Source organism: Melopsittacus undulatus, chromosome 4 (genome assembly GCF_012275295.1).
Source record: "Melopsittacus undulatus isolate bMelUnd1 chromosome 4, bMelUnd1.mat.Z, whole genome shotgun sequence".
NCBI classification, from domain to species: Eukaryota; Metazoa; Chordata; class Aves; order Psittaciformes; family Psittaculidae; genus Melopsittacus; species Melopsittacus undulatus.
Window position 1 is genome coordinate 60,220,920 of NC_047530.1, and position 18,370 is coordinate 60,239,289.

Consider the following 18,370-nt stretch of genomic DNA (forward strand, 5'->3'; position numbering starts at 1 on the left):
TCTAGACAGCTTGGATACAGCTGTTCAGGATGATATGGATCTATGTGTTTGTGGCTGCATAATGGATGTGTAAATTATGCAATGTCCCATGGTGGCGCACTGTACATCAGTACTTTTACATTTATGCATTGATATAAAACTATAATTTACAGCCTGTCAGGATGATAAGCTAACAATTTAAGTACAGAAACCTCGTACAGCAAAGCAATTAGGTAAATTAAGTACATAAGCTTGAGTTTAATTTTAAGCATGGGACCAATTACAATGAAATCAAGAAAACTGTTTCCATGTTAAATTCTAGTCACTGCCCAGCTGTGGAAGTATGGCACAAGCAGCACTTCAGTAATACTGTACATGTCTGTAATGTCTGTGACAGGGTTTTCTGGTGTGAAGCCTACCACAGCTACACAAGTAATATGCATTAGATCAAACTCTTCTGTGACCTAGCACTTGATGCTACCAGTAACCACACTGACTTTTGCAGGTTAGTGGGGAAAAGCACCTCATCTAGATTTTCCAAACTCATGTTGGATTGTAGACAAAAGAGTTTCTGCAGCGCTATTATTTGTCAGTTTTGTTTCCCAAAGAAGGATCTCTTATATACTACAATTATCAGAAGCTTTTCAGTATGAGACGAAAAAACCCAACACCCTAAACAAACACCACAGCAATCAAAAGTGTTATTAATCATAAATTTAGCAACACAGTGCCAAAAGCAAACTGTAAAAGAATAGGAAACTCATATGAAATCTTTTGTTAACTTCTTGTCCTACCTATGCCTTTTTATTTATTTATTTTAAGATGAAAGTCTGCTGTGAAAGCCAAGAGGTCAATTCAGTAGTATCCCATCTCTGTAATAACAGCCACCATCTCTCAGAGTATTCTTCTATCATTAGGTTTCCTTCCTTTAATTTTTGTTTTCTACTGATTGCTAGTGCTCTGTAAACAGCTAAAGCCTCCCTCTGCTTACATGAGGCTCTCGGTCTGCAGTAATATTTTTAAAAGTATTAATCATAAAAGTTATTATTGTCCTTAACATGCCACACTTTAATTTTTCTTTTGTTTTGTAGTATTGCTTAGAGTATCACATCCATGTGATATCAACACTCATGGTTTTAGGGTTAGTATGTCACACAAACACTGCAGAAATACTGATTTAACTCAGTGCCCATTATAAGCTGAGACTTGGTTGACTAGATATTATCGTTCCAACACCAACATTTTTATAGGAAAGAAATGCCATTTTATATACCAGATGGTGAGAGAATGTTACAGTATTTATTTTGTTTTTTTAAATCCATTACCCATGCAAAAAAGCTTCCATAGACTTCCAACTTTCCTTAAAACACACAATGCTTTCTACAGTTCTACTGGAAGTCTGAGTTTTCTACCAGTTATACAGATACCAAAACATTAATTTGGTCAGTTTACTAGCCTTGAGCTGGACCATATGAGTGGACCATATGAGCATTCAAGCATCAGCTGTGTGGTGAAACAGAGCTTGCCAAGAAAAGTATGGCTATTAGAAAGTATTTAAAGTGCTTTTCAGCTGCAATTCACTGAAAGCTATTCAAGTGTTAACCCCCTGGAGTTTTTTACAATGGGCTGGAATTATTAAGAAATTAAAGTAAAAGTGTATGAGCAAAGTACTGTATATAATGTCTGCAGTCTACAAGCTACAAAATATTTAAAACTAAAGAAACTGCTTTAGTGGATACAAGAAATGCACAAGTGGTGGAAGCGATTACTTGTTTCTCATTGCCTCACCCACTCATACAGACTGTGCCTGACCTAATCCATTATCCTGTCATCACTGGCAAATAACAACGGAATATATATTTTTTTTTTATTAGAAGACAGAAATTAAAACTTTGGAGGAAACAGAATGAAAATGCATAACTTAAAATCTCTGCCGCTACCTAGATTTGTGTTTTGCTCCTAGGGAAAAAAGCACAGACAGTAATTTAGCTTTAGAAAAATGGCACATGAATAATGGGTCAGAACTCAGTTAATTTCTGCTATAATAACACATATCTGCAAAAACCTATCTAAAATATATCCATTATAAGTAGAATCAAGTTAGAAGTTTTAAAATTACCATTTCTAGTACATTAAGTGGCCTTTTTTTTCCTACAGACAATTTTAATTTAGCCATAAATATTATGTTGAAATACTTCATTCTGAACATACAGCCTTAGAGAGTTGTGCCATCCTCCAAATGTTTAACTCTGGAAGACAATATGTTAGGAAAAAAATAGAAAAGATAATTTCTGGAAATGTAGAAATATCCATATGCAATTCACTGTTTCAGTGCTTTCATGTGCACCTTTTCAATCACTCAGCATCCGTTTGATGAATTCCATAAAACTAACCAAGTAAAAAATAGGCTATATTAATGTATCGGAAAAAGGTTTTTGGTCTTTACATACTCATTCTTTGGGAACTAATTAAAATTGATTCTGCTGCTGTTGGGTTTTGATGCTGTTCTACATTGCGACTGCTTTTTCCTATGATTATTTCATAGTTCTGAATCAATGATGATGTAACTGATGCCTGGCAGGTTTGACAACCATAATTTTTTGGACATAAACATTTAGGTTTCCTGGCAGAGCTTAACTTGATTAATCTAAGTTGAAAAATTTGGTATGGTGTAGGCATCACTCAGTTTGATCTAGTAAGTTGCGTAGCGTAGTGTCTTAGCAATTCAGTAAACCGTAATCACTATTTGCATGCAAAGCACTGCAATTACAGCAATTTTCTTTGCTGGTGATTCTGAACTTGAAAGAAAAACAAATTTGAATAAAAATGCAAACTCTTTATACCCCAGTATATTATATATTATTTGAACGTTAAACCCGACCTTCATAGCTTCCGAAGAAAGAAGAGGTTGTACTTCAGCCTGTTCTCAGTTTGAATCACTTTTTAAAATGTAAATTATCTTTCTGGTAGGTTTTGATTTCCGGCTACCTTGGAATCTTCCTAATGTTTCACAAGGTTATCAGAGAGATGAGGGCTTTACAGTACATTTAAAAATGAGCAATCTAAGTTTTTTGCTATTTTCTAAGATTAGTGAGCATGGCCACTTGTGAGCTAACAGTGAATTCAGATTATGTAGGAATGACAGCACTTGGCTCTTACAGTAAACCTGACTTTCATCTGATTTGCTTGACTAAATTGAAAATTTCATAGAAGTTTCATAGTAATGTAGAATATTCTATATTGATAAGAAAAATCTCTAATTCAGTAGATTCAGTATAAAACATCTAACTCCTAAATTACTGCACTGCCATAGGTGACATTTTTGAACAGTGTTATTCAGAAATAAAAATGTTATTAAAAATTAACATTCAGAAAATGTTCATTTTCAGAAAAAAATGTTATTTAGAATTTTTCTGTCTAGAATTCATTCAAAATGAGTTTTTGTTTGTTTGATTGTTTGTTTTGGGTTTTCATTTGTTTGTACTGGTTTTAAAAAAGACCCTGTGGCAAAGGCAAGCATCTGTTGCAGAGCTCATTTTGAAAGGTGACTGCCCAACCAAAAATCTTATTGTAAGAAGAAAGATGTCAGGACAAGAGGACTATATTTCATCAAATAGTGACTCTCCTTATCTTACTTTTAATGAAGAAAAAAATTTCTATTTTAATACATTTTTTATTCAGTAAGAAAAGGTATGGAATGTCGTGGGGAAGGAAATTCGCATGCCACCACTCACATAAATACTCTTGTTAGAGAGGGAACAATTCTGCTGGCTTTATAGGGGGTATCTTCCAGTGCATATCCTGAACAAGGTAAGAGGATGTAGGTTTCATCACTGTTTATACAGCTTATTCTTCGTAAATTTGAAATGGATAGATAATCGTAACTGCTGAAGAGCAAGCAACACTAACTTCGGAGAAAAACTGGAGGCCATCGCTGCACCACCATAGTCTGATGACAAGTGTCATTTGTATTGCTCTCTTTCTGTATGGCAGTGAGTGCTGTCAAAATATAATAACAATTACATCATATGATGTGCAGTACAAGTCTGTCTTACTATTGCTCTTTTGTTTTGCCTCAGAACTGAGCTAGCAGCACACAGTGTCCTGCAAACAAGTAATCTCAACAGTTTCACTTTAAACTTGAGTCAGTTCTCTACTTGCCCTGTGAAGATTTTAAGTAAAATCATGTTGCTGTTGAAATATAGAGAAGCTCTGCTGTTGACCACAGCTGGGACTGGATTTCACCCTATGATGCTGTGAAGTTTTTGACATTTATATGCCATCCTCAGTTCTTGAATTTTATGATTGCAACTAAAAGTAGCAATATTTAAAAAGAAGAAATGTGGTTTTCCATTTGCATAACTTTAATGATTGAGCTGATTGAGCTTAACATTTCCTTCAAAGTTTCCACTTTGGCTCGCATTGCTAGTGTTGAAATTGCAAATATATATCTCAAAAGGAACATATTTTTAGAAAATTTTGTGTGATAGGAAACAGGGTCTTAAGATGAAAAGTGCTTTTCTTCTTAGCAGTAATTTTTATCTCACTTGTGTGTAAGCAATGTGCTGTGGAGGAAGTCAGACTGTGTGTATGCTATTAGCTGTATGTACACATTTGCCTGCTTGATTTTTTTCTAACTCAATCAAAAGGAGATTTTAGGTTGAATAACAAGGACATGAGGCAAGGACCAGAGGCACTACACACTTCTGTACATTACCTCCTAAGAATGAATGGTAAGACCATTACAGGGGAACTAATTAAAATTATATCATTCTTTGTCAAAGGAATGCTTAATCATTAAAAGCTTTGTCATTTTAGAATAGAAAGGCAGATCAGTATTTAAGGTTTTTACAAAAACAGTAAATCAAGATAGTGACTGTGAAGGATAGATTTAAAACAACTAGGATATTCCAATGTTTATGAATGCAACAGGCGTTCTGAGACTAAAGGTTATATATTTTCTGTTCTTTGTATAGATGCCTATGTATACTTCTGAATTTATATACAGCATATTTAGCTTTAGGGACAGTTTTAATTTAAAAAGCTGCTTTTCACAAGCTGCTAGAAGAGAGTTTCTTGTAGGTGCCAGTATAGCTTGGCCTGTTGCACAGCAAGGCTGAGAAATGGGCTGCATTTGAGAACTCCATTTAGATCAGCTGAAGCTAGGACGTATCCTTCAGAACACAGAAGTAATAAAATCCCTAAGGTGATCTTTCCCTGCCTTCAGAAGGAGGGCAGCAGCATCTACAGCACAGGTTCTTCTTTATTCGTGGCATGAACACAGTTATATAAGGTAAATCTATACCATGCATTGTGCTTGCCTCCTCATCATGCCAAAAACTAAATCAGGGTTTATCACCTAAAGCATGCCTCTGTCTCTCCTGATAGCAGGTCTGGTCTTGGCTCAAAGTATATGCAAGAATGCAGTATGTAGGATAGATAACAATACATCTTGACCTTTAAAATTACAGAAATTCAGTTAAACTTTCAGGCACCTACATTTGAGAATTAGGTTTATACAGAATTCGTGCAATGGACTGATGATTTTAATGGAAGCAGATGATGTGCAGCACTTTTGACATTGGTGCTTTATGTAAGATGTCCAAATAAACATTGAAAATCAACATTTTAAGTACTCAGTTTTGCACAATGTTTTGCTGCATTGTAGATGTCATCATTTTGTGCCACATTCTAGTGTGGAAATACAGGAAGTGAAGACATAGCAGTAGAAACTTATACAGAGGCCTTGAGGACACTCATGATTCCTTGATCCCAGGTTTTGGTGACCAGGATACTAGAGCAACACATTTTGAAAACTTCATTTCTGGCCTCTGAGTACTGAGAACAGATTTACTGTTCTGCTGAGGCTGATTCCCTGATTATAGACAGATTGACTGGAGAGTTTTTCCGGTAAAATAGGTTCATTTTCCCAAAAGAGATGAAAGGAAATGTGGATGGCTGTAGGACAAATGAATAGGTTAACAGTGTATGAAGTCTAGCCACTTAGCCTTTGCTGACAGTTGTTTTAAATAAAAATGTTCATTTTGAGCGGAAAAGAGATACAGAAATTCTGATGCTGCTTTGTACTTGAAAATCCCATTTATAGCCGCCTTGTTTAGGGATTCTTCCATGTATCCCAGCTGATGCTGAGAGACTTGCTTCAATTTCTGAATACTCTGGTGGTTCATGAATGTCTAATTTGACCCTAATATACAATTCAATAAGGTGATTCTGCATTGTGTTGCTTCTAAACCCAGGAATATTTGTACATGCATATTTATATGCAAAACTGAGCTCTGTGACTTTGTTTAGCAGCTGATTGGTGGCTGCTTTGGTACCAAATGGAACAAATTCATAGAGGTTTGCTCCACAGCCAAGGAACAAGTTCTTCTGTTTTCTCCACAACTTTAACATCTTTCTCCTTAAATATATATCTACACACATACAAAGATGTCTACATTTATATACATGCATACATATTGTTGTCGTTTAAAACCAAATTGCACATCTCGTTCACTCACTCCCCCCCTTGCTCCCCCAGCTCATGAAGAGTTAGGAAGGAGAATCCAAAGAATGTAGCCCCCATGGGTTGAGATAAGCACAGTTTAATGGCTAAGGTATAACACAAATCTTTACTGCTACTACTACTACAAATAATAGTGATAAAGCCAATAACAACTGAAGAGAATACAACACCTCACCAGCCACGGACCCATAACTCACCCCACCCTGCCCGACTGAGCACTGACTGATACCTCCTCCATCCCCCCCAGAGCTCCAGCCCTGCCGGGTCTCTCCCAGTTACATCCTGGGTATGATGTGCTATGGTATGGAATACCTCTTTGGCTAGCCTGGGTCAGGTGTCCTGTCTCTCCTTCCTCCCGGCCTCCCCTCTTCCCTGACAGAGCATGAGCTCAGAAAAAGGCCTTGGACAAACCAAACATTTGAGCAGTAACTCAAAACATACTTGCTATCAGCAACCGTTCCCAGCCTGAAAGTCAGAACACAGCACTGCACCAGCTACCAAGGAGGAGGAAAATGACTGCTACTGCTCAAACCAGGACACATATTTATTCAAAAAGGCTTTGCCACTCTCCTTTTAGATATGTTAGTGTCACTGAAACTGTAATTTTGTAGGAAAATAAAGAATTTAAAATAAAAAGGGCCTTGTGTGACTGAAGGCTTGTTTTCTTTAGCCAGCTAGCTCAGCTGGCCTAGTAAAAAAGCCCCACAATATGAAGCACAAAAGCAAACTCTCAGTAAACCTTACATCTCTTTGTTTGTCATTCTTACTATTATTAAAACATCAGATTATGCAAGGCATATTGTTACTGGTATAACATTGTTTGTTAAATATTATTATATCACTGATTATTAAACTATAGAGAATAACTACCATGATAAGGCCTTTGCAACTAGGTATTCACAGTAAACACAAAGAAATGCAGTATTATGATTCAGAATTACTGACTGGAATTGTAGTTTAACTAATTCATCTCTATTTTCCCATTGGACAAGTTAATGTTAACACCTACAGTGTTTGTAAGTGGAATCATAGACTTTTGTGTGTTGGTACTTAGAATCGTAGAATCATAGAATAGTTAGGGTTGGAAAGGACCTTAAGATCATCTAGTTCCAATCCCCCTGCCATGGGCAGGGACACCTCACACTAAACCATATCACCCAAGGCTTCATCCAACCTGGCCTTGAACACTGCCAGGGATGGAGCATTCACAACCTCCCTGGGCAACCCATTCCAGTACCTCACCACCCTCACAGTAAAGAACTTCTTCCTTATATCCAGTCTAAACCTCTGCTGTTTAAGTTTCAACCCGTTACCCCTTGTCCTGTCACTACAGTCCCTAATGAATAGTCCCTCCCCAGCATCCCTGTAGGCCCCTTTCAGATACTGGAAGGCTGCTATGAGGTCTCCACTACTTAATTAGTTTAAGGTTGAATCCTAGGTTTGGGGCTTTCTTGAAGTCTACTATTTTTAAAATTCTGAGGTCAAAAGTTGGGCTAAATGCTGGTAATTCTGTTGCTTTCAAACTCCCAACATTTTCAGAGTACGTTCTTCCTTCCCCCCCCCCTTTAATCACATCTTTTAATACAATAGATTCTGTATATAAAAATATCAGGTAAGTATTTATCAATTAACATTACGTCTCGTGTTCTCTTTGTAATATTTATTCATCTATCTTGCTTTAGGCATTGTTTTATTTCCTACTGTCCCTCCTAGTGTCTCTCCATTTGCAATTACAGGAAAATCATAGAATCATATATTGGTTTGGGTTGGAAAGAACCTGCAAAGCTCACCTATTCTAACTCCCCTACAATGAGCAGGAAAGCCCTGCCCAACCTGATCTTGTTTCCTGGCATGAGGCATCTACCACCTCTCTGGGCAGTCTGTTCCAGAGTCTCCAGCTGGGGTAATGCACTCAGCTCTGGGGCCCCAACATAAGAAGTATGCGGACCTATTGGAATAAGTCCAGAGGAGGGCAACAAAGATTATCAGAGGTTTGGAACACCTCTCCTGTGAAGACAGGTTCTGGGGAGACATTACTGCAGCCTTTCAGTACTTAAAGGGGGCTTACAAGAAAGATGCAAACGAACTTTTTAGCAGGGCCTGTTGTGACAGGGCAAGGCATAGTAGTTCTAAACTAGAGAGAGTAGATTTAGAATAGGTATAGGGAAGAAAAACTGGACTCACCTGACTACTACGACTTCTCAAATGTCATGAAGAGTGGCTTGGCAACTACATCAGTCAATTCCCTCTGGACCCTAGAATACATGTTATTAGGTCCCATAGACTTATGTTTGTATACATAAGTAACACATAAATATATACATATATAAATGCACAACAGTGATAGAACCAGAATTCTCATCTGCTTTATTTTTCATAACTCTTTATGCTGTTTTAGGCTAAGTATAGAAATGCTCTTTGCAATTCCATAAGGGTACTAAAAACCAGTTTATTCTGACTCCTGTGTTGAAGGAAAAGAAAAAAGAAAAGGTATTTTTTTCTACATAGTTGAAATTCACCAAGAGGTTAAGTCCTTGAAAAATGTGAATGATTTCATGGATGTCTCAAAGCTTTAAAGATGAAAGATCCAGCTTTTCTTCCTGATTAAGTTATGGGAATGATGAGATCTTGTGGGCTTTTTCTACTTCAAAGGGTCATTCACATATAACTCCCAGGACAGATGCCATAAAACTATTTCTATGCATTCCTTTTGTATTGTGTGGAATGCTAAGGAGACTTCTCCCTTTGGCTTGTTCTTGTTGCTCTTCTGGACATTCAAGGCAGCTTTTAAAGAGATACCTGCTAAGCCAATGAACCTCCTAAGTAGAAGGTGCCTGACATCCAATATCATATTAATAGAACTCATTACTTGCAATATAATTCTCCTGAGCAATTGCCTTAGATTTGATATCAGTTAGGTCATATCAGGAATAAATGCTGCTTAACTGATGCATTAGGGTATGGAAATATGGCCTCCATGCTACAGATTCTGTCTTGGAACATTTGGGACCAGCTTCCACTGGCTATGGGAGAGAGAGCCTGTTACAAAAGGGAAAGTCTGGGCCACCATTGCTCCGCATTGCTGTCTTTGAACAATTCAAGATAAACCCCATTTTTCCAAATTTGTCACATACAAGTTTGAAAGTCAATGGCTGGTTTTGACATTTCAAATACAAGAAGCGCTACTTTGGGTTGAACTCACACAAACCCAAACAAAACACTGATAACAGAGCTATGAAAAACACTATTACAGGGCTTTACGAACATGAAATGAAGGGACTCACAACCACAAAGTAATTTGGAAAACATTGTTCAGAATGTGAGGAAATAGTGATAAAAGTATTTATCCAAGACTTAAAAGAAAATCCATAGCTGGAATGGCTTACTCAGTCTTGGCACCTGGTCTGTACTACAATAAATCATTCTGTAAAAATAAATTTCTAAACAAATGCTAATACTATGAAGAAAATCATAATTCCAACTTAATTTCTCTAGGATCTACACAAAATTAATTGCCTGTAGCAGTTTCTTTTGCCACCGTTTTTCTGTGTGTTAAAATTGGCAGCAATATTTGGCTTGATCAGTTTTTTATCTGGTCATTCTTGGCAGAGAAACCAGTCTTTTTGGATGCAATCTAATTGCTGGGACTGATGAGAAAGTTTCAATCTATCTCTGCTCCTATCCACTTTGGTTTCATGAGAGGGTTAAATTATTTTAAGTTCTTCTTTTTCCACCAATATTTTATTCCTCTGACAGATTTCTGGTGCTTCTGTAGCCCTGCTTTGTCTTTGATCAGTGCAATCACTTTACAAAATAATTGAAGTCATTTGTTTAAATACAGAATCTCTCTTTCTAATGTAACAGCTATGATGAATGTACTCTTTATCTAAAGACCGAGACAGAAGGTAATTTTATTTACCATCAAGTCTGAAAAGTCAATATGAGTAAATAATTATCGTTTTAGAGAAAACAATTATTTAAGGCTTAGTTTGAAGTCATCTGGGGGTGGACTATTTGCTCTGTATTGTTACCCTTACAGATTTACCACTTTAAAAAGCATTCGTCTCTGAAACTGAAATAGGTGAAACTAATTTAGGATCTGGATGTCTCATGTTCTTCTTAAATTTGACAGTCTCTGTTACTTTGTGTTAATTTCCAGGGGAAACTCAGAAAGAATATGTTAGATGCTTCAGACTTGTTAGTGGAGGAATTTCCAGGGCTGCACCTCTGTAGCAGAGCTACTACTAGAGCATCCATCACCTGAAGGCTGCTGCCCATCCCCGGGACTCCTGGGGACAGCAGGACTCTCCTTTCTCTCAGGTACATTTTGAGTGTATAACTTACCCTCTTTGCCCCCATGTGGAAATCACTGAAGAAACAATTTCTTTGTCAGCTCTCTGCAAAGACTAAAGCTTCTGCACCGGATAGTGGAACTAAAGGTATCTTTGTCCATTATTCCATATGACAGACTGCTAAAAGTGCAAGCATTTCCACAATGTCTCTAACCTCACGTCATATGACAATATCCACAGGCACATAATGCACCAAGCAACACATACCAGCTGTGTTCCCTGCACTGGGCAGAAGTTACATGGGACAGTAAACAATTTTGAACAGAAAAAACAAAAGCTGCCAAACTCTGAAATATAGCATATATTCCCTTTCTGCCTGATTAATTGGGATCAAGTGTACAAATTGGGATGAAAATGTAGATTTTCAGGAAAAAAAAAATAAAAGGAAGGGAGTTACAATAGTAAATAATTCAAACTTCCTTGTCTGCTGATGACTGATTTCTTCACAGACTTTCTCACTTGTTCTTGTAATAATTTCATCCTAAATCTTAGAAAGATTTGAATTTTGATTTAGGGCTTAGTGCAAGATAGAGAGCAACGTACCAAAAGATTTCTGCTGACTCCATCATGCTTCAGAGCAAGCTCTTTTGATGGCATTTTTCATATTTGCTTTCAAATATTTCTTCCTCTGGCATCCTAAATTTAAGTTCCTGATAAAAATCTCAAGGGGTTACAAGGGCTTGAAGAGTAATACATGCATTTCTGTTATGTTGCAGTGACTTCAGTGAGCTGCAAGGGCACTATTAAGACTCATCACTACATTTCTCAGTCTGAAATCATTATTGTGTTCTTAAGGGACTGATACAATACCACTAAAATCAGAATTAACAAATTACTTTGATTTTACTCTTGCCAAACAGAATTTCTCCTAATGAAATCTTTAGAATTTATGGTCAGCTAAAAGAGGAGAATATTGAGAATTTGGCTTGATAAAAAGTGAGTCAGGCCTTTAGGATTTCAGTTACTTAGTAATAAAACTTCCTCTAAGAAAAGTTTTCAGTTTGCTGATATTTCCTGATTTAAACATGTTTTGTAGGATTTGGGGTGAGGGATTTTTTGCTAATGTGATGACATATTTCAATTAATCATTGCAAACCATGCAAAGATAAATATTTGAATTGTATATATTCATTGGCCTACATTCAAGTGTAGTTCCAAATACTTAGTGGCAGCCCTGGAATTTGCAGATAGGTTACACATAATTGGAAAGACTGAGGACATGCTGACTGTTGAGGAGGAATCAGTATACTTCACTGTTTGCAATAGCAGGTGCATTTTATCCAATTAATTTAGTCATGTGATTGTTACAGAGTTGATATTGCAGTGAGAGAGAGCAGAATCTTCCCCTTATCCTGAAATTAACTGTCATTCAACTCACACCTATCCAAGACTGACATAATGCCAACTGGTAGCTTGCTAATGTCTCAAATGGCTGCTATGCGTTTGAACTCTATGGTGGATTTCTCCCTTGTTGCGACTTGCACTGTTCTTCCTTCATACCAGGAATATTCATCAGATATTGTGTAAAAATCAAAGGAGGAATACTTTGGGCTCTACATTACACACAGGTTCACAGCCCAAGTCTCTTGACAACATTAGGTGAATAAAGCTTAGTCTGTTTGTCTTGCCGAATTGCTATTTTAGCAATCATAGTGGGAAAGACTACTTTGGTTCTGAGCACTGGTTAATGGGATCAGTGGAACACTATGTTTCACATGGAAGTAGGAATAGAGTTACATAGTTACATGCAGTCCTCAGACAAAAAGCAAGGTTTTTCCTGACTGTGAACCAACCATAAGGGACATGTATGTCGTAGCTGAGCTGGGGATGAAAGCTAAGATGAAGAATGAAGTAAAGAATATTCAGGGGCTCTAGTTTGGCAAAATACCCGAGTAATGTAACACTAATTGATATAACCAGCCCCAATTCCAGCATCCTTTGTGAACTTCTATTTTCTTCGCCACATCCAACTGCCTAACAAGTGAGGTGGATACTGGGGGAACTCAGTTTTGAGAGACTGTTTATACTGTCAGTGGCTGATAGCACCATAAAGCAAAGTGGCTGCAGAGGGTTTCTTGTTCACAAAATATTTACATGAATTAACAATGAATGTCTTTAGGTATTTTGTAAAGTTTGGAGGAAAGAAAGGCTTCTAACTGTGTGTGTATATGGAACTGGAACATAAATATTGCACTGGCATATTGTTTTGTTCCTGAAATGGACATGGCTCCAAAAGGGTCTTATTTCCCAATTTCAGATTTAATTTCTTGGCTATTTTGAGAATAGCTATTGAACTGATTCAATGATAACAGTTAAAACAAATCTAACTCCTTTAATTTATTAGGTTTCACTATTTGATGACCATGTGGGTGTATATGGTGCTGCTGTATGGAGGCTGTGAAGCTGGTCAGGAACAGCAGCCTTGTAACTAAAACATTACCTACTGCACAGCCAAAATGTAACCCCACTGGTACAAAGTAACATAATTATAGCACATCCAGTATGTGTGTATCACCAGTCCTTCAGAAAACATCACGACTGACTCCACTGTAGCTAAACAATTTTATTCCATCCTAGTCACAGATGTCCTGAAGGAGATACTAAAGATTTCTTTGACTATTATTATTAAGAAAACCAAGAAAAATGAACTACATGTTTCTGATCACGATAAACATATTTCCAGAAAAAAATAAAAGAATTGCGCTATGATACAGAATGAGTAGGAAGAAATGCAAGTGAAATTTACCAAATACCTAAGTAAATTAAAATTAATGCACTGAACAGATTCAGTTTAACAAGAGTGGGCTGATTTGAGAAAGTGATTATGATTTGAATATTAATTTTTGAGGACAGAGGAATAATCTGGAAGTATTCAGAGAATGAGTTTTTCACACATCATAGAATTTTAACTCCTGAGTAAATTATTGCAGGAAGGGGTTTCCATACATTGCCTGCACTTATGTTTCTAGGTACATGGCATTATTATTATTATTATTATTTTAACTGAAGGATAAGCTATTTAAAACACATTTGCATTTACTGTGGGGTTAAGGGAAAGCTGCTTTGAGATTCCTGTATCAAGGTCTATTCCGTTTCACATTTTTAGACCAAAGAACTTTCCTTCAAAGAGGCTAATAGTCAATGGTAAGATCTTCATTAACTTATCAGGATAATACCTGTTTTTAAGTGATTCACTTAAGTAAGGCATACTGAAAGCATTCCACAATCAATTTCAAGAACAGTCTGTCAACCCTCAGTGATGAGAATGGGAAATTGTAAGAAAAGAAGCCTGAAAGTCTTTACTCATAATACAGGAAGTCTTTCAATATTAAACAATGAAATGGCTACACTTCAGTCATCTTAATGGTATCACATCCTGATGTCTTCCATTAGAACCATTACAAAATTTAGGAGATGACAGCTTGAAAATCTTACTGGGGGAAGTACAGTGGAGAAAGACTTCAGGACACAGTCATGAGGAAAATAAAAGCTCTCTATTTTGTGAGGGCTGGAAAACATTTTTATTGTGTTTTCCAGGAAGCATGTACAAATTATTTGAGAGTGAATACAAAGAATGATTCACATTGAGCTTGGTGAACAATATGGTTGTGGAAGAGGCAAGAGCTAAAGGACATTTGTGCAACACATTGCCCGGAGCAGGACAAACATAGCCATAGTCTGCAAGAAAGGCGATGACAGTGCAGAGCAGGCACTCACAACTGAATGAACCTGGGTCTAGACTTCCATAAGAAATCCTGGGTTCCATAAAACCAGCAACAAAGCCTTCCTGGATTCTCAGGACTTTCGGTCTTGTTCGTTTGCTTTACTGGGCATCATTTGTGTACTGGGAAATGCTCATGTGGCAGTTTCTAAATGCTCTCTTCTAATCTTTCTGCCTCTTTGTCAAAGGAGTAGACGCCCAGATATTTGTGTTTTTTAATGGTAAAGTACTTTAAGAGAAAGAATAGTACGCTGACCTGATAAGCCACTTTTACAGATTTTCCTGATGGCTGTTAGCATTGACCTGTCTTAGGGAAACTGCCAATTCCAGTTGGATTGCTTGAAATTACAATAACCTAGATGTCTATTTAATGTAACTCTGATATTATAAATGCTATTAACATTCATTCTGAAGAAAAATTCAAGTAGATACGTTTTAGCTGCAATAATTCACTGTATTTGTCTGTGTATATACAGAACAAATGTATTTCATAGTTTGTTTCTGACTTTTCTGCTCAATTACTCTTTATAAATATTAATATACTTTTAAATACATTGCAAAGGAAATAATATGTCAATAGCAAGAAACTACAGCACTGAGGCAGCAGTTCAGAAAAAAAAATGGGTTAAAACCATTTGTACATACATAAGTTTATAGATAATTTTCTAAAGTTTTGAAACTGGTGATAAGACCACCCTGTGGTAGACTGCTGTTAGCCCTTCAGTGACCATTCTAGCTATTGAAATGTTTATCCAGTAACTAGATGGACAGTGGTTGACCACATTGAACTTGGAGTTAAACTCTGGAGTAGATACAAAAGCTGGAGTAGTTTCAATATCAAAACTTTCCCATCAATGTCCTGAAACCTGCATCTCAAGTGAGATGTGCCATCAGTTGCCTCCCCGGCTGCTGGAAGGGCCTGTCCTTTTGTCGCAGGTGTCTGCTGGTTTTTGCTTCGCCTTTAGGGAATCCCTTTCAAAACCAAGAACAAAATGCAGCTTAGTTATCGGATAGCGCCAGAGCCGGAGAACCTCTTCTTGCCCTGAACCCTCGTCTTCGGCCGGGGAGCCTCTCAGAAGGAGCCTCCATCTCCCCCACGCACCTGCACACCCCTCACCGCCCCTCCCTCGCCCAACCCCCGTGTGTCTGGCACTGAGCGGCAGCCCATGGCACTGCAGATACAGGATGGGGCCAGGCGTCTTCCGCCCTTTCTTTCTTCCCTTTCTCTCTTTTCCTAGGCTCCACTTGCCGTGGCATACACCCTCCCGTGGGCTTTGACTGGATCATTTATTTATCTTGTGCGCATTAAGAAACCACCATTAGGCTTTGGTGGGAGGTGCCTTACTTTCTGCGCGCTAGCCTGCCTCCCCTGCGCTGCGATAGGAATACACAATTGAATAGAACCTGCAAGCTTGGCAGGAGCTGCCTTCTGCGTGTCTATTTATTTGCCGGATCCGTATTTTTTGCCGACTGGGTCATTGTCGTCCCCTCTCTCGGGTTTAATCTTCTTGGTTATTATTATTATTATCGTATATGTGGATTTTAATTATCTTTTTCTATATTTTCCTCTTCGGGAGCCCTCGCCGGAGTTTCGACGCCGGGCCGGACTTAGTGCTGGCACGGAGGAGCTGAGAGGAGCCGTACCTCCTGCCCCGGGCCCCGCCCGCGGATCGGCCTCCCTGGCTCGGCGCCGGCCGTGGGGCCGCGGAGTAGCGAGTGCGCTCCACCGCGCCGCCGCCTCCCCGCGGAGCAGCCGAGGGATGCTGCTGCGCCGCAGCCGGGCATAGGTAGGAGCCGAGCGGGCGGGGGAGGGATCGGAGGGAAGCAAGGAAAGACGGAAAGATCCCCCATCCCCAAGGGGAGAGGAAAAAGAAGAGAGACGAGAAAGAGCGTGAATGTGAAGGAATGTGCCTGCCCAACGCCGGAGACGCACGGTGGGGATAAAAAAAACCCCACAATAAAACCTCCAGGAGGCTGATTCTTGCGACTGGAGGAAAAAAAAAGGGAAAACAAACAACAACAAAAAAGCAAAGAGAGGAAAGAAAACCCCCGCGAGCGAAGAGACTGCGGCGAGCAGCGTTAAAAGCAGGGCACCCGGCGGATGTTGCGGCCGTACCGGTGACTCCGCGGCCGCGGGAGGCTGCGCGGAGCATGCCGTGCTGGCGGCGTGACTGAGCGGGGCGCTCCCGCCGCCCGCGCCGCCCTCCCCTCCGCCCCCCTCCGCCGCATGCCGCCGGCAGCCGCGGCGCGCTGATGCCCCGGGGCTGCGGACGGCCCCTAGGATGAGCGAGGGGGCTGCCGGCGCCGCGGCGCCCGGAGCGGCAGAGGCGGCGGCGGTGGGGGGCCCGGGCGGGGATGAGGCCGGGGGTCCACCGCGGGAGCTGCGCTGCAGCGACTGCATCGTCTGGAACCGGCAGCAGACGTGGCTGTGCGTGGTGCCTCTCTTCATCGGCTTCATCGGCCTGGGGCTCAGCCTCATGCTGCTCAAGTGGATCGTGGTGGGCTCCGTCAAGGAGTACGTCCCCACCGAGCTGATGGACGCCAAGGGCGTGGGGCAAGACCCCTTCTTCCTCTCCAAGCCCACCACCCCGCCCCGCGGCGCGGAGACTACCGCCGCCGCCACGCCGCGGCCGCCCAGCCGCGTCAGCCCCCGCCTCACCACGATGAGCCGGGCCCCCCCGCGACCTCCCGGCACCCGCGGACCAGCGCGGGGCGGCCCGCGGCCCACCGCGGCTCGGCACCCCCCTGCGCCCCATACGGCGCCCCCCGCCAGCGGCTCCCCCGGAACAGTCGGCCGCGGCGCCCGGCCGCCGCCCGCCGCCCCCAGCACCCCGCCGCTGCCCGCATGGCCCACTGCGGCACACGCTACCTCCTCCTACAAGATCTATGTCCACGACTCGGCGCCGTCCTGGACCTTGTCTCCCTTTCAGGAGTCAACCACCACCACGCCGGAGGCCAGCACGACCCCCAAAATCCGTAAGTACAACCCGCCGCCCCTGCCCTCGGGGCGCTCGCCCCACCCGCTTGTGAGTCCCCGTCAAAACCCAGTGTTTGCTCAGCGTCGGGGAGATGCTTTGGTCGGAGGTTGCTGTCAACGCGTCTCCCGGAGACGCGGAGCTCCCGTGCGGCTCTCGCCCTGCGGGAGGCCAGATTGCTCTGAAGTTGGTGGTTCTTCTCTCCCTCCCCCGCTTGCGCCCCCTTCCCCATCGGCAAGTTCCTCGCTGGTGTGGTGTGGTGTGATGTGATGTGATGGATGGTGAGGCAGGAGCAGCCATTTGAGAGGGGACTAGATTTCACTGTGGTTTGTAGGAAGGTGCAGACCCCATTCTCTTCTTCAAGGCTGGTCTACGGAGGGTATTTGAGAGATGCTGGGAGCTGTCTCAGCGACAGAGACAATTGACGACCCACCGGGCACCGGCGGCTCCGGAAGGGGCGGTGGGGAGAGCTGTCCGAGGGAGGTGCTGTGCCAGCGCCTCTGTGCCTTTGAGGGAGTTTGACTTCCCAGACAGTCATCTCCCTCGAAAGAGATTTGGGATCAGGCTCTGGAGGTTGCTCCCTCCGTCCCAGCACTCGGCTCTCGAAAGAGCTGCTGCCAGGTCTAGCGGCAAGGAGCCCAGGGCACCCCGACAATATGCAGACGCAGTCAAGCGCTCTTGCGGCTCCTGTGTGTAGACACCGCACCGTCTTGCCGTAACTGACTGTTGGTGGGTTTTTGTTAAGGAGGGGATGGGGCTGGTTCGCCGATTGATGCTCGGTGACTGGCTCTTCCCACTCTCCGAGGCACAAACATAA

General features: G+C 41.1%; 1 protein-coding gene across 3 annotated transcripts in view; it reads left to right on the forward strand.

Annotated features, from left to right (window-relative positions):
- Positions 1-16,860: 16,860 nt before the first annotated feature.
- NRG3 (neuregulin 3) overlaps positions 16,861-18,370 on the forward strand; it is a 402,582-nt gene continuing 401,072 nt past the window's right edge. For all 3 annotated transcript variants that reach the window (XM_034062153.1, XM_034062155.1, XM_034062154.1), the window contains exon 1: positions 16,861-17,554. In XM_034062153.1, the coding sequence (XP_033918044.1) occupies positions 16,861-17,554 (694 nt within the window). The remainder of the gene's footprint in view (positions 17,555-18,370) is intronic.